At 35.5% G+C, this 12153-nt stretch overlaps 1 protein-coding gene and 1 non-coding gene across 2 annotated transcripts; one reads left to right on the top strand and one right to left on the bottom strand.

Moving 5' to 3' along the window:
- The first annotated feature begins 3712 nt into the window (after positions 1-3712).
- LOC120084318 lies at positions 3713-3834 on the top strand. The gene has a single exon (XR_005483682.1). It is a non-coding gene; the product is annotated as a small nucleolar RNA SNORD14 (small nucleolar RNA).
- A 5472-nt stretch (positions 3835-9306) lies between these two features.
- LOC120083929 lies at positions 9307-11667 on the bottom strand. Its single transcript, XM_039039837.1, has 4 exons — positions 10872-11667; positions 10551-10760; positions 10202-10340; positions 9307-10111 (listed from the first exon to the last, which is right to left on the bottom strand). Exons 1-4 carry the CDS (start codon positions 11665-11667, stop codon positions 9307-9309), a joined length of 1950 nt encoding a protein of 649 aa, XP_038895765.1.
- Between the last annotated feature and the right edge of the window lie 486 nt (positions 11668-12153).

Raw genomic sequence — 12153 nt, 5'->3', positions numbered from 1 at the left:
TGCCTTTGCCTTTGGTTTTGTGGTTTGGGTTCAGGCATCTTGTTGTGGTTTTAATGTTTGAAATTTCTATTTTTTCCACATTGTATTTTGTCCACATTTTCATCTTTTCTCTTACACTCTGTTTCTGCACACTAAGCGGCTGACACGCAAAAAACCAAGTCCTCTTCCTAACAACAACGACAACAATAATACTTATTCAAAAGCTGGTAAAAAAACCAAACAAAAACAATTTTCTTTGGTTTGTTGTTTTGTTTTGGGTCTTTTTTATTTTCAGTCATTTGATGCGTGGGGTGCAGTAAGAGTATGGGGGTATTCTCGTGAATCTTGTTTTGTTGGTTTGCTTTTTATATATTAAGTATGGAGTCTATTTGTTGTGTGCTAGCATGTTTTGGGCTTCTATTGTAGTTTATATATTATTTATGGCTACATATTGATCATCTTGAATCATGTGTTTTGGCTAAATAATAGCATGTTGTGATGTCATGTAGTAGTGTAATAGCTTACGAGTGAATGAGTTATTAAGTGATATGGTGCATATGACTTTGTTGACTTGTTGAGAATGTTTGGTTGTGCATATGATTATGTTGGAGGCATGTTGTTACTTTATGTGTTTTGACATGAGATATGGTTTAGGATTATATGGTAGAAATCATGTATTGGTGAGATTTTGTGAGAAGGGGGTTGAGAACCTTGTGAACTTGTAAAGAAAATGTCTCAATGTTGGAGACATACTTTATGTGTTTTGGCATGAAATTTTTGTTCTTATGTTTACGCCTCTCAACTATTTGTGTAAATGTCTCAATGAAAGCCAGCTATGGTTTCACTCCAATATGTCTCTCTGCTACTAGATTTTGGCCTTTTTATGTGTCTATGGCCTTTGAAATTCGATTTGATTAATGGTTTTGTTGTATATGATACATTTATTGAATTACTTAAAGTTCTAGTGCATAATTACTTGCTACCTTTTGTGATAACATCCTTAAGAAAGGTAGGAGTGAGAAGCTGAATGATGAAGCAATTAAGGAGACACTTGAGAAGGTAATTTTTACTGTGATTTGGTGTATCTCATTTGGATGTGTTTTTACTGTGTACTGGAAGTTTGCTGCTGTAGTTGGGAGAAATCTAGCAATTTGGATGTGGGTAGTTGTTAGCCTAAGCATACTGGAAAATAATAAGTGTTGTCTCCTGGATTGTGGTGCTGAAATATTTGTTTGGGTTGGAAGAGTGACGCAAGTAGAGGAGCGAAAAGCAAAAATTCAAGTAGTTGAGGTAAACTTCTGTGCCAAAATTTCAAGTAATTAAAGTTATGGACAGGATTTATCAAACAATACTTTATATTCAGGAATTTATTTATTAAACAATACTTTATACTGCACTGCAAAAGATGGTGGCTTTGGCCACTGGAGCCACAGGAGGAAAGTCACCATCTTTAAAATTGGACATTCCTATACCTTCAAGAACTGAATTATATTGTAACAATTTTACTTTTGAGGAAAATGGACCTTCTACTGATGAGTTATTCGGTAAGAAATTGGTCCCCTGCAGTGGTGAGGTAGGGAAAATTTCTGTCAACAGTATGAAATGTTGAGAAGTTGAAAGTGTTCCATTAACTTTGCCAAACAATCACAAAAGCAGTTTTGTTATGAAGGTATTGAGATGGTCGTTCAATGATGTGATACACGCATGTGCACGTACTAGAAACTGTGGTCTTATAGAGTAGCTAATACAATAGGTTTTGTTTTGTTCCTTTGAGATCATTTTTTATTTAATGATATAGCCAATTGGTACAATATTTTTGTAGTAATTTGAAGTATGTTCTATTTTTATTTAATGATCATTTTTATTTTTATTTAATGAGATCATTTTTATTTCTGTGGTCAAGGATCGGAAGAATTGTTCAAGCTCTATTTTCAGCACCGTCGAAGCCAAGGTTTGTTTGATTCGTTCATGTTTTTCATTTCTCTCTTAGATCTGTCCATGAAATCCGCTCAAGCTCCATGCCAATACATTTAAACATATTTTTTAGGTCTAGTTTGTCTGTTTGTTCATTGTTCAAGCTTCATTCTAGCTATTTTTTTTGTTCTTTCCAGTGTCATCGTAGCTGAGGTTCGCTCAAAGTTTGTTTTAGGTCTGTCAAAGCATCTATTTTTAATGGGTGGTTTGGATCTTAAGGAGTTTAGCTATATTGTTTAGATTTGAGTGGAAGCCTCTTAGGTTTACTCTAATTTTCAATCCAAGTCATTTGTTGTTCAAAAGGTGAAATATTCTTTTAATATTTATTTGACATTTAGTAATTTGAAGTTATTTCAATCTTCCAGTTTTTATTTCAATGATTATGTTTCTTTTTTGTGAAATTATAAATTGGAAAACTTTTTTTCTTTATGAAGAGTTGAACCATAAACTAAGGTTTTTTTATTCAATTTCATTTTCGTAAGGCACTGCATAGTCTTGTCACAGGGAAATTTATCTTCTTCTTTTTTTTTCTTTTTTTTTTTTTTTTTTTAGAAGATGACAATGATAAAGTTAGAACCATAAACTAAGGCTTTTAATTCAATTTCATTTTCGTAAGGCACTACATAGTCTTGTCACATGGAAAATTATCATTTTTTTTTTAAATTATGAAGAAGATGACAATGCTAAAGTTAGAAGGATAAAACTAGAAACTAACTTGGTCAAGAACAAAAAGAGGAGTTTTGTTTAGAGTATAAACTGACAAACTCCTATTCAAAATCGTTTTAATTCGATGCAGCAATGTAATGAGTTGCTACATACAATTTCATCTTTTTAACATATTTCTCTCTTATTGTGCCTCTGGTTATATACATGGTTATAGTTCAGGTGGTTCATTAGCATACATCTTTGTAACTCTTAGCAGTTGGTTCATGGCAATATCTTGGCTTTTTGCTCCCTATCTGTTCAATCCATTTGGGTTTGAGTGGCAGAAGTAAGTCATCGTTGCCATGACATCTTTTTCTTTCTGACTGAATTGACGGCTCTGATATGCTTTAGTAGATATAGACATTGTTGAACTACTATAACAATGCCTATAAGATAGGCACAATTTTTCTCGATTCTTGGTAACTGGCTAAACGATCTTTGGACTGTGACATCTTATACACCATCATTTTGTGTGATATTGACAATTTTATCTTCATCAATTATTATCTTCATCATCTTTCTTTGTATGTTTTTTTTTATAAAAATCAACATGATCTTAAATTATTGTAGGCATTTGTTCTAGAGTTGGTATCATGTATACTTTAGATACTGGTGAGCCAGACCAAAAACTGAAATCCAACATGTTCTCCTTGAGTAGGGATGGTTTTTTAGATTTGTTTTCCCAAATGCGTTTTAGATTTGTTTTTTGGTTTGATTTTCTATAGTAATATATATTACTAATCATTGCTGCTTGGAAAATCTTATATACAAGTACTATTGCTTTTATTTGAATTCTTGGTTTTATTTGCTTTTCACCTATCACTGGAGAATCATTTGAACTGTTGGTTCTGCTCTTGACTTATATTTTAACCTCATTTGAACTGTTAGGTCTGTTCAGGACTTGTTTGTAACTTCATTTCCGTTTGCCATATTTTCCTTCTGTTCTTAACTTATCTTGATACCCCGTTTCCCCTATTTTTGTTTCCCTTTTTCGAGTGCCATCTGGTGGTATCTAAATGATTCTCCATGATCTATGTTAGGTTTGATGTTTTGATAACAATGATGATATCTTGAAGGCTTGTTTCTCAAAACATTCGCAGTGGCCACCTAAGAGCTTTCGCCTTCGCCAGGCCTGAGAGCTAGTGCTGCTTTATCCTTCCTTGGATGTCTGAGTCTCTTTAACTCTTTTGGAAATACTTTTTAATTTTGTATATTTGTGTTGATGCCATTTTTCTAAGGGTTGCTTTTCCCAATATATGCTGTCATCTTGGAATGTCTGAAGCAGATCTGAATCTGTTTGTCATCATTGGATCATGTGAGTTTTAGATTTTGAATACTAATTTCCTCCTTTCCTCTTTCATATTTTTATGCTTATGTTTTGGCATACTTTGAATGCTAATGTACCATTTATGCACATTCCTAATAAATACGGTTAGTTGAATATGAATTCTGATCACATTTTCACTTTCATTCCTTTGTCTTAAACCTTTATTGTTTGTGATTCTTTAAACAACAGTGGTCAGACAAAAATGCTATAACCAGACACTGCTGAAGCTAGGGTCTGTTCAAGAAGAATTATGAAGGGATCCATATTTACCAAGTGGAGAGGGACAGTAAACCCATAATGTTTGTATTACTTGTAATTTGTGTTTTCAAGGCCTGAATTATTGTACGTCCTTTTAAATTATAATTTTATACCAGAATTTGCAGATTAAATGTAATAGATTTATAATCCATACATGAATAATATGTCATAGCTACAACGTTCGATGATGATGTGTCATGTTATACTTTTGGACCGAAAAAATGGATTTGAAAACAAAATTTAAAAAAAACGGACAATAATTGATAAAATAGACATTAAAGGACTTTAATGTCGGTTGCAACTGACATTAAATGGCTTTAATCACTAAAGACCTTCAATGTTGGTTGCAACCGACATTAAAGACCTTCAATGTCGGTTCAATCGACATTAAAAATGGACATTAAAGACCTTCAATATCGGTTGCAACCGACATTGAAGGTTGTGTTATTGGTGTTATTGAAGCCCTTTAATGTCGGTTTAAAATCGACATTAAAGGCAACCAACATTAAAGGGCTTTGATAACACTATCTTTACAACCGACATTAAAGCCCTTTGATGTCGGTTTAAAACTGACATTAAAGCTCGAATTTCTTTTAGTGCCAGGAGATATATCTAGGCAACACGGGATCTTCTATGGGTGACACTTTAGGTTAGTATATTTTGAAATATATTCTGTTAACTGAAATACATCATAAACTGTTTTAAATTTTTTATTCCTCAGATAGTAGCTCAGCATCCACTCAGAGGAAACGTGAGCATTCACGGAACATCGAGTTGGAAAAATACGTCAAAAAACATGGTAGAATTACAATTGTGATAAATGAGGGGGAGAAGAAGCCGATTTCTCAACATTCGGTACGATTTAGTAATATGATTGGTGTCGCTGTGAGATCTGCATTTCCAGTACGAGATCGTACTTTTGCTGAGGTTCCAAACGAGTTTATAGAATTGGCTAAGAGTCAATTGTTGGTAAGTAATTACAAGTTTATTCTTTTAGAGTCAATTGTAGACTAAGAGTCATGAACATCATCTATGCTAATTCTTCCTTTATTATTTTGTAGCCTCATTTCGAACTTGATCTGTCCAGTCAATGACTTAACCATTTTATAGAATATCAAATGCAAAACTCCTTCAAAGAATTTAGAGCAGATTTGCATAGACATTACAAGAAATGTGGAGATTCTCAGCAAGCACATGCCAACTTGTCTAGCTAGCTTAAAAATAGGCCAGAAGATTGGTATTTTTTGTGTGACGACTTCGAGAGTGAAACATTTCAGATTAAAATAATTTAGGGCATGTATCATTTACTGCATTTACTATTATAAAATATTTGTTATTTATTTTTTTGTTGAAATGTAGGAAATGTCTGAGACGAACAAAAAGAATAGAGAGAAATTATCGTTCGACCACGTAGGCGGATCGAAGTCATTCCTGCAAATTTAGGCAGAGTTACAAGCAAAGAAAGGTCAAGAAATAGAACGTGTTGACCTATTTAGGGAAACACATTCTAAAAATGGCAAGTTCATGAATGAGGCAGCTGAAAATGCATATGTAAGATTTTTTTGCTTTACTATCATGTTGTTTCTCATTTCTAACTTCAGTCGCTCGTACTTACATATTTAATTAATATGTCTATAATCAAATGTTGGAATTACAATCCAACCCCACTCTAGAAGGTTCTCAACCACTAATAGGGGATGAAATCTGTGAGATAGTTTTGGGCAGACGACCCGGATATTCAAAAGGCCTAGGTTGGGGCCCTAAACCTAAGTCAAGAAGGGGTAGCATCTCATCGAGTTCGTCATCTACTCAAGGAACGAAGAGGGGAATGAAGGAATTGAGAGTCAATTTCGAACAGTCTCAGTCGAGGATTGAGGAACTTGAAGACATTCAGAAACAAATGAAAGAGGATCATTCAAGACAAATGGAAGAAATGAAAAAACTGATTGAACACATGAAATGATCACAAAGAGGAGACCCACCGAATTAGGTATGATTACTACATTATTTAGTTGTCTAATATGTTGCTATCCTGTAGTTATGGTAGCAAAGTAGTTATGTTTTAAGTAGCTTTATGATAAAGAATTGTTGGCTATCCTGCAGTTATGGTAGCCAAACAACTGGACTTTGATGTGCTTTTTGTCATTTTGTGTGTTTTTTTTAATGTTTGGGAGGGTTCATGTTTGTCGTGGGGGTGAGTAGAATTTGATTATACTCGTTTTTTCGTTGAACTTGGAGTTCTTATTTGTTTATGAAGTTCTAATGTGTTATGGGGGGTGGGTTGAGATTGGTTTAATCCATTTTGGGAACAAAGTTTGAGTTTTATGTGTGTTCATTCTTGTTTATGAAATTTGTGTATTTTTTGATGTTTGGGAGGTCTCATGTTTGTTATGGGGGGTGGGTTGAGATTGGTTTAAACCATTTTGGGGACAAAGTTTGAGTTTTATGTGTGTTCATTCTTGTTTATGAAATTTGTGTATTTTTTGATGTTTGGGAGGTCTCATGTTTGTCGTGGGGGGTGGGTAGAGTTTGTTTATACTTGTTTTGTCGTTGAACTTGGAGTTCTTGTGTGTTATGAATGTTTATGAAGTTCTAATGTGTTATGGGGGTGGGTTGAGATTGGTTTAAACCATTTTGGGGACAAAGTTTGAGTTTTATATGTGTTTGTTCTTGTTTATGAAATTTGTGTGTTTTTGTGTGTTTTTTGATGTTCGGGAGGTTTCATGTTTGTCGTGGGGGTGGGTAGAGTTTGATTATACTTGTTTTGTCGTTGAACTTGGAGTTCTTGTGTGTTTATGAATGTTTATGAAGTTCTAATGTGTTTGTGGATGTTTTGTTTATGAAGTTTGAACGTGTTGTGGATGTTTAAAGATGATGACATTTGAATGTTTTTATTTTATTCTAGAATGTTGTTCGAGATGAAGTTGGATGATTGTTCAAGATGCTATGTTCCAGACATGTTCTAGACGTTGTTTTCATTTTATTTCTTCTATGTATTTGTGAAAACAAATTCCTTTTATTTAATATTGACTTTGTTTTATTCTAGGATATTGTAATTTTTTATTTATTTGTTATAGTATGGACTCGTTTTCGTTGTTTTATTTATTATGTGAATCTGTTTAGTTGGTTAATTATGTTTTACAAGTTATTCAGATCAAAATTTAAAAAATTACAAACTATAAATTAAAAATATTTGAAAGACAATTTTTAACTAATGAAAGAACTCCCCATGCATATATTATTGTGTTGGGAGTTCCTGTAACTCTCCACGCATAAAATAAACCGTCGGGATTTCGCATGAAACAAACCGTCGGGAGTTCGGTAGAACTCCCGACGCATAGAACAAGGCATCGGGAGTTAGTCGAGGAACTCCCGATGCATGTATAAGGCGTCGGGAGTTCTTCCAACTGCCGATGCCGTATATAAGGCGTCGACAGTTGGAGGAACTCCTGATGCCCTATACATGCATCGGGAGTTCCTCGACTAGCTCCTGATGCCTTCCTTTCATGCGTCGGGAGTTCCTCTCTCGACGGGTTTTTCTCGACCAAACACCTGATGATCCATTATTCATCGGGAGAGGCTCCCCCGACGCATTTTTCACCCTTTCCTGGTGAATTGTGACGTCGGGAGAAGTTCGATTTCTTGTAGTGTACACTAGCAATATTAAATTAAATTATGATTGTTTTTGTGAATGCCAGTATAGGTGAAAACTTTTGATTTTAGGATGTTCTAGGATTGACATGACATTATTCTTTTTTTCACCCTTTCCCGGTGAATTGTAGTGTACACTAGCAATATTAAATTAAACTTTTGATTATTATCTCAAGGCCCAGAAAATACTTCAACGGTCCAAGGTCTTTGAGCTTAAAAGCAACATGTAAAACCTGTTTAAGTTCATCAATAAGCTTGATATCTGCACTAGTAATGATAATGTCATCAACATACACCAATAAAGCAATAAAACTAGAGCCAGAACCACGAACAAACAGAGAGTAATCGGTTTTAGACTGTTGAAAACCAAGAGAAACCAAAACATCGAAAAATTTGGCAAACCATTGCCCTGAAGCCTGCTTGAGACCATATATAGCCTTCTTTAATCTATAAAAAAGCTTGCCTTTGTGATGAACCTTAGGTGTATAGCCAAGTGGGAGGTCCATATAAACATCTTCAGACAAATCTCCATGAAGAAAGGTGTTGTTGACATTGAGTTGAACCAGAGGCCATTAATAAGTGACAACTAAACAAGAAGAACTCGAACAGTGACTAATTTGGCCACAGGAGAAAATGTCTCAAGAAAATCCAGACCCTCATGTTGAGTATATTCTTTAGCAATAAGCCGGGCTTTGTATCTCTCGATGTAACCATTAGCACGATGTTTGATTTTATACACCCACTTACAACCGATGCTATGTTTGGATGGAGGTAAAGGAAGAACCTCCCAAATGTCATTGTCTTCCATAGCTTGCAGTTCAAGCTTCATAGCTATCTTCGAATGGTCATAAGGTATGGCTTGATGATAAAATTGTGGTTCATAATGAGAGGAGATGGTAATGGAAAAAGTACGAAAAACAGGGGAGAGGTGATCATAAGAAAGAGATGAATGTATAGGATGATGTGTAGAAAAATTGGAAAGAGAAGTTTGGGATGTGAGGCTGCAGTGATAGTCTTTAAGGTAGGAAGGGGGTTTGATTGGTCTAGATGTCCTTCTAGGTGCAGTAAAGGGTTGAGTATTTAGGTTGGAAAAAGGGGAAGGCTGTTAAGATGAAAGATTAGTGGAAAGGGAGGGGGATGTGACAGGTGAAGAAACTGAAGATGTAGTTGTAGGAGGCACCAAACAGGGAATGGATGGGGAAGGATTTGTAGAAGAAAAAGGTTCAATGGGAGTGGAAGGTAAGGAGGGTGCAGTGGTAGGGTGAGCTGAAAAATCAACGTCAGGGACTATAGGAAGAACAATATGCTGAAAAGGGTCGGGTTGCTTAGTCTCCAAGGTCACTTTATGAAAAGAGAATAAATGTTCATGGAAAACAACATCGCGGGAGATAAAGAACTTGTTACTAGTGATATCAAAAAGTTAACTTATTACTAGTGATATCAAAAAGTTTGTAAGCCTTCATACCTGGTGGATAACCAATAAAAAAAGCAGGGACAACCCGTGGAGAAAACTTGGATCGACCATGAGACAAAGTAGAAGCAAAACATAGGCACCTAAAAGTTCTAATAAGAGAATAATCAGCCAAAGTACCCTGCAACAAATCATAAGGTGTTTTCCAACCCAGAATAGGTGAAGATGTTCTGTTAATAAGATATACTGCAGTCAAAACACATTCATTCCAAAATTTGAGAGGGGCTCTAGATTGAAAGAACAATGCTCTGGAAACATTTAACAAATGTTGATGCTTACGTTCAACTACAGAATTCTGTTCTGGTCTGCCCACACAAGAATATTGATGTAAAACCCCTCTTTGTAAGAAAAACTCAACAAAGGAAAGTTCAGGAGCATTATCAGAACGAAACACTTTGATTTTCTTATCATACTGAGTCTCAACATAAGAAAAGAACTGAGGTATAATCTTCAAAACACCAGACTTAGATTTTAACATGAATACCCAAGTAAAACGACTGTGATCATCTACTATAGTAAGGAAAAATTTATGTCCAACATGAGTAGGTGTAGAAAAAGGACCCCAAATATTAGCATGAATCAAGTCAAAAACAGCAGATGATCTATTATTATGCAATTCAAAAGACAATTTCTTTTGTTTTCCTAAAGGACAAATGTCACAAGGGAATGTGCTATGTAGAGAAACAAAATCAAGACGTAAAACATGTTTCAAAGCAGATAATCGAGATAGGGATGGATGTCCAAGCCTAGCATGCCATAAGGAAGAATTATTTTAAGAAGCAGTAGTAATAACATGAGAAGGTACTGTACTGATGTGAGGTTATTTAACAATATACAAACCATCACGCAACCTACCCTTGCCAATCGTCTTCAAAGTGGACTTTGCCTGAATATCACAAGAATCAGTGGAGAAATGGACAAAGACATTACCATCAAATGTTAAAGCACTGATAGAAAGTAAGTTGTATTGAAATTCTGGAACATATAGAACATGATGAAGATGCAGTGACCCAAAAAGTGTGACGGTACCAATACAAGAGACTGATATTCTTGTGTTATCAGGCAGAACAACAGAAGTACTAGTCGGCAGGAGCCCGTGAAATAAATGCCTTTGGAAACATATATGTGTAGAAGCCCCAGAATCAATGATCTATTCATGATTAGAGATAATTTGAGAACAATTACCTGCTACATGTGTGACTGAATCAGTTTCGGCCTTGGCCATATTAAGCTTGGATTGCAGCATAGTGAGAAGTTGCTGAAGAGTGTCATTGGTAATCATATTCCCAGATGGAGCAGGGGACGAGGAAGAGGCAGAATCGATAGGATTAACAAATGAATTGGAGGAAGGATGTTGCTTATGAACCTGATTTGAGCGTCCTTTATGCTTATAGCCTGGTGGATATCCATAGAGCTTTTAGCATTTATCAACAGTATGACCGGTGATGTTACAATAGGTGAAAACAGGGCGACTTTTAGTCTACTTCGAAGAGGGCTGGTGATGACTCTGTTGCAAAGGGTTATCATTCTTCTGCACAGTCAATGTAACAACAGAAGAAGGGGGATTAGCAAGGGATTGATGTTGTTCTTGTTGAAAAACAAATGAAAAAGCCTTATTAAGAGGTGGAGGCGGATCCATGAGAAGAAGCTGAGAACGAGTATGGTTAAAGCTATCGTTTAGCCCCATAAAAAAACAGAGGAGATACTCGAATTGAAGAAAATCTTCCATGGATTTGATGCCGCCACAGGTACACTGCCCACACGTACAACCAGGGCGATAGGAAACATACTCATCACAGAAACTCTTCATTTTAGTAAAATACATAGTGACGGAGTCTTGATCTTGCTTGAGGCTGGATAACTCGCGTTTGAGATGAAAAATGCGAGGTCCGTTGCGTCTTTGGAAACAATCTTGAAGGTCAAGCCAGATTGCTTGAGCCGATTCGGTGAAGAGAATACTTGAAGAAATACTCTTAGAAACAGATTTGAGAATCCAGGAAACAACAACATTATTGTTGTGAATCCATAAGTGAAGAAGATCACCTGTGGGTCGAGGGAGAGAACCATCAATGAAACCAAGTTTGTTTTGGATGAAGAGGGTAAGAACCATCGATCTACTCCAAGAAACGTAGTTGTCGTCGGTGAGAAGTTCAGAAACAAGAACAAGATTGGAAGTGTCACTGTGATGAAGAGCGTAGGGAGTGTACTGATCGAGATGAGAAAGAGGAAGCCCAGTAGTTGGAAAATCGGTTGAGGAAGATGGATCGGCTGAAGGACGAAGAGGTATCTCGGGAATAACCATTTTGACTTCGCGTGGGAAGGGAAAAGGGGGAGAAAAAAAAATTAGGGATTTGGGGAATTTTCTCGCTCTGATACCATATTGGAAGTGGAAAAGCCAAAGGTAAATAATACTTTTCTCTCTCATTTCTTTAATGACAGTAAAGATACATTATATAGATGTACAATAAAGGAGAAAAAGGAGCAGTTACCTACCGATGAGGATATTAACAAAAATATCAAAAACTTGTTACAACTATTAACAACTAACAAAAAATAGCAAAAACTTGTTACAGCTAATAACAACTAATATATCTCTATCTTTCTCTTGCATTGACGACAATGCATACTTTTAAGTTTGGGGTAGGAGGTCATTCTACTTTTGTGTGTTATGCATGATAATTGTTTTTAATGATGATATACATGTTGACTTTTTTAAAAGAATAATTTTAAATTTTTCGATCTGAGCTTTAAAAAGTTGATGAGAGTTCTTTATTGTGTGCTTTTGATG

This window comes from Benincasa hispida, chromosome 8 (genome assembly GCF_009727055.1).
Source record: "Benincasa hispida cultivar B227 chromosome 8, ASM972705v1, whole genome shotgun sequence".
Lineage (NCBI taxonomy): Eukaryota > Viridiplantae > Streptophyta > Magnoliopsida > Cucurbitales > Cucurbitaceae > Benincasa > Benincasa hispida.
This window is presented reverse-complemented; position numbering and strand designations above follow the sequence as displayed.